The sequence below is a fragment of the Trifolium pratense genome, linkage group LG2 (assembly GCF_020283565.1).
Source record: "Trifolium pratense cultivar HEN17-A07 linkage group LG2, ARS_RC_1.1, whole genome shotgun sequence".
NCBI classification, from domain to species: Eukaryota; Viridiplantae; Streptophyta; class Magnoliopsida; order Fabales; family Fabaceae; genus Trifolium; species Trifolium pratense.
In genome coordinates, this window is record NC_060060.1 from 4,099,225 (window position 1) to 4,102,497 (window position 3,273).

The window sequence follows — 3,273 nt, forward strand, 5'->3', positions numbered from 1 at the left end:
TTTTTCTATTTTGTTTATATTGCTCTTCATTGGAAAAGTTGAAATAGCTGTAGAAATTTAAAGATGTAAAAGGACAACCAGGATTGCCTGCAGTCCAATATTTACCCAGTAATAAATTTAGGTTGTTTATTTGAGATCAAACGGTCTAAATAACTCATCACAGTAAAACAATCGCAACGGTTTATCGGATGGGATGGTTCAGAGTTCTAACTGCATCTGCACGTTAGGAAAGAATACATAAATTTTGAAATAAAATTACTTTATATATATTATATATAATTTGAAATTAAATTACTTTATATATCCATGTTATTGTAAGCAACAAAAAAATTAAATTGATCAATGGAGTACATAATTTAAACATTAGAATGTGCATGACATAGAAAAAGATTCCTTTTTGCTATTTGTCACAACATGATCAGATGTAACACATACAATTTAAATGGTTCTATATGAAAATTAGAAGTATAGTACAATCAAGCATGTGTAAGAATGAAAATACCTTCTGCTAAACAGCTTAATGACAACATTTCAGCAAAATATATAGCTAGCAAAGTTCATTCTTTAGGCAAAAAAAATTAAAATGTTGCAAAAGACAACTTTTACCTATATATTTCAAAAATGTAACTTTGGAATAGACATATACCTGATTCTGTGTTAACATATACCTAAAACTTTGTTTCCTTCCATGCTCAAATGCCTAACTTATCTACTTTTGATTCAAGCACCTCACATGAAAAATATCTATACATACATATAAAGTGGTACTTTGCTATCTCCTTTTTATGAAAGCTAGCTATAGAGAAGCAACACCATAAGTGTTTTACATCATTGCACATTCTATGTACATGTTAGCATCCACATTTACTTGAATAACTAAAATGACTTCTGTTTGTTTCTTCCTTTCAATGTCATTGCTACATGAATTTGTCTCTCACCATATGCAAAAGGTATGGTTATGTTATGTACCCTTCAATTCTAATCTCACCATTATCATTTTTGTTTTCTACTATGTACATACACTTCTATTATATTATAAATAAAATAAAAATAAAAGTATCATATAAACATAATACGGATTATCATGCTTTGTTTCCAAACAGACAATTCGGCTGATGAACTGAAGGACACTCGTAGAAGTACTAACCAGAAGCTCTAGAGTTCAAACTCACCAACATCTCCTATTAAAAAAAAAACTACTTTAAATCCAATTAGGGTTTAATTAAATCATATGCAACACCATGGTGTGTGTGTACACATAATTAGGTTAGGTAGCTTCTAGGTTAGTGTTTTTGTGTTGCTTTTACTTTTGGTTAATTTTAGTAATCAATTGCATTGGCAAATAAGTATATTATTTAATGCTTTCTTATCAACCTTTTATTTCCATCTATTGAGTTTGAACTAGCTTAAAACAACTTTTTTAATATGTATGAAGCTTAATGAAACTTCTTTATTTCAACAACCAACATGATTAGACATGTGGACCTAATTGTGATCTCAAACAAACATCAACTAGTGGATTGAAGTGTTAATGATCATGGTAGTATAGAACTTACCAAATTCAGTTTATGTATTGATACATATTAAGAGATAAAGTGATGAAAATTTGTGTGGTTAGTAGCATTAATCCATTCATTTAGCTTATAAGGGAAAACTTATATAAGTAGAAAACTTCTATAATTGCTACTATTACAAATTTGTTAAACAAGACACAAAGTTACAATATAAAGAGATATTATAGCTTGGTAGCATGCAATGATATAGTAATTTTCACCATGGAGAAAAATTATTGAATCTAAGACCAAAAAAAAATTTAAAAAATTTAAGAAAAAAGATAAAGGCAAGTGGAGTTTGGTATATTGTGGAAGCATCAAACAAAGGATATGATATCATATGATCTTGTTGAATGGAATCAAAATCAGCATCCAACAAAAAACAAACAGAAATTAAAGAAAATTCCATAGTCAACCAATCAAAAACCAAAAAAACAACTTTCTCATCATTTCTCAAACTGAAAAAACAGCTTCATCAAGTACAAAGCCATTAAACAAATGCTTATCACAAATTACACAAGCTAATTATAAAAAAATAAGAAAAATAAGAAACATAGAAAAAAATAAAAACAAAAAAAAGAAAACAACAAAAGAAAAAGAAGAAGAAGAAGAAGAAGAAGAGTACCTAACTAAAATAAAAATAGAATAAAATCTCAACTCAAACTTTGCATTTCTCTTCTCTTCACAAAAAGAAAAACAGCTCCTAAATTACTTTTCCATTTATACCCTTTTACCCTTTACACACATGAACCTTCAAAACCATATATATAAATATATATATTTTCACTCTAGAAATATAATTTTAGTATATAAAATATATACTAAAATACCAATAAAGTCTTATATATATAACACAAGCAAAACAAAACCAAAGTAGACACAAATACACAATATATTACAAGAAAATATCATCATCATATATATATAACATGTTTTTGAGTTTCAAGTACCATTTGAACACTCAGAAACAGTTTCAGTTTCAACTAACTCTCTTTTGTGAAAGTTTCTGTGACAACCACAAGCAGCACAAGTGAGAGCACCATTTGTACCTTCTTCACTACTTGCCATAAACTCTCTACAACCATCAACAGCATAACCTCCAACATTAGCTGCATGATTCTTCTGACACTCTCCATATTTCACCACACTTCTTTGTGATGAATCTTCTGTTCTTCTCACAACTACTTGTCTCTTCCTCATTTTCTTGCTATTTCTTGTTTCTTTCTTTATTCTTTCTTCCTTCAAAACCCTGCAAAGATTATGATCATTTTCCTTAAAGTTTTGGTTAATTAGTTAATCATAAACTTGCATAAAAAGAAATTAAGTAGGGAGATAGAGAAAGAAGAGAGAGGGAGAGAGAGAGAGACAAGGAGGAGGGGTTACTCTGTTGGTATGCTGAGCCCTAACCCTAAAAATGTGAGAATGTGTCTTTATATATGGTAACTTGATCACCTCAATTAATATTAAATTTTTGAGAAATAAGTGGAGCCAGCTCATAATCACTTTATTTATATTTTTACTGTATATTATATCGATAATCATGTAATATTTAATTAATTAATGGTGGTTTTTCTACACTTAGAATTATTAATTTTGGAAAAAATATTATATCGACTGTCTGTCATACATTTTGTTCTAGTACCGGCTGCTATATGGTATTTCTTTTAACAAAAGAAATATTTTGAAATATGTAAATAAATGAATAAATTATACTTTGCCA

General features: G+C 28.6%; 1 protein-coding gene across 2 annotated transcripts; it reads right to left on the reverse strand.

Annotated features, from left to right (window-relative positions):
• Positions 1 to 2,199: 2,199 nt before the first annotated feature.
• Positions 2,200 to 3,007, reverse strand: LOC123908880 (mini zinc finger protein 2-like). Of its 2 annotated transcripts, none has more exons than XM_045959610.1 (2): positions 2,937 to 3,007; positions 2,200 to 2,802 (listed from the first exon to the last, which is right to left on the reverse strand). In XM_045959610.1, the coding sequence occupies exon 2, from the start codon at positions 2,751 to 2,753 to the stop codon at positions 2,496 to 2,498; it is 258 nt and encodes an 85-aa protein (XP_045815566.1). In that variant the 5' UTR covers positions 2,754 to 2,802; positions 2,937 to 3,007; the 3' UTR covers positions 2,200 to 2,495. The 2 variants fall into 2 exon arrangements, with proteins under 2 accessions (XP_045815566.1, XP_045815565.1); XM_045959609.1 differs by having other exon boundaries at positions 2,921 to 2,974.
• Positions 3,008 to 3,273: the final 266 nt, after the last annotated feature.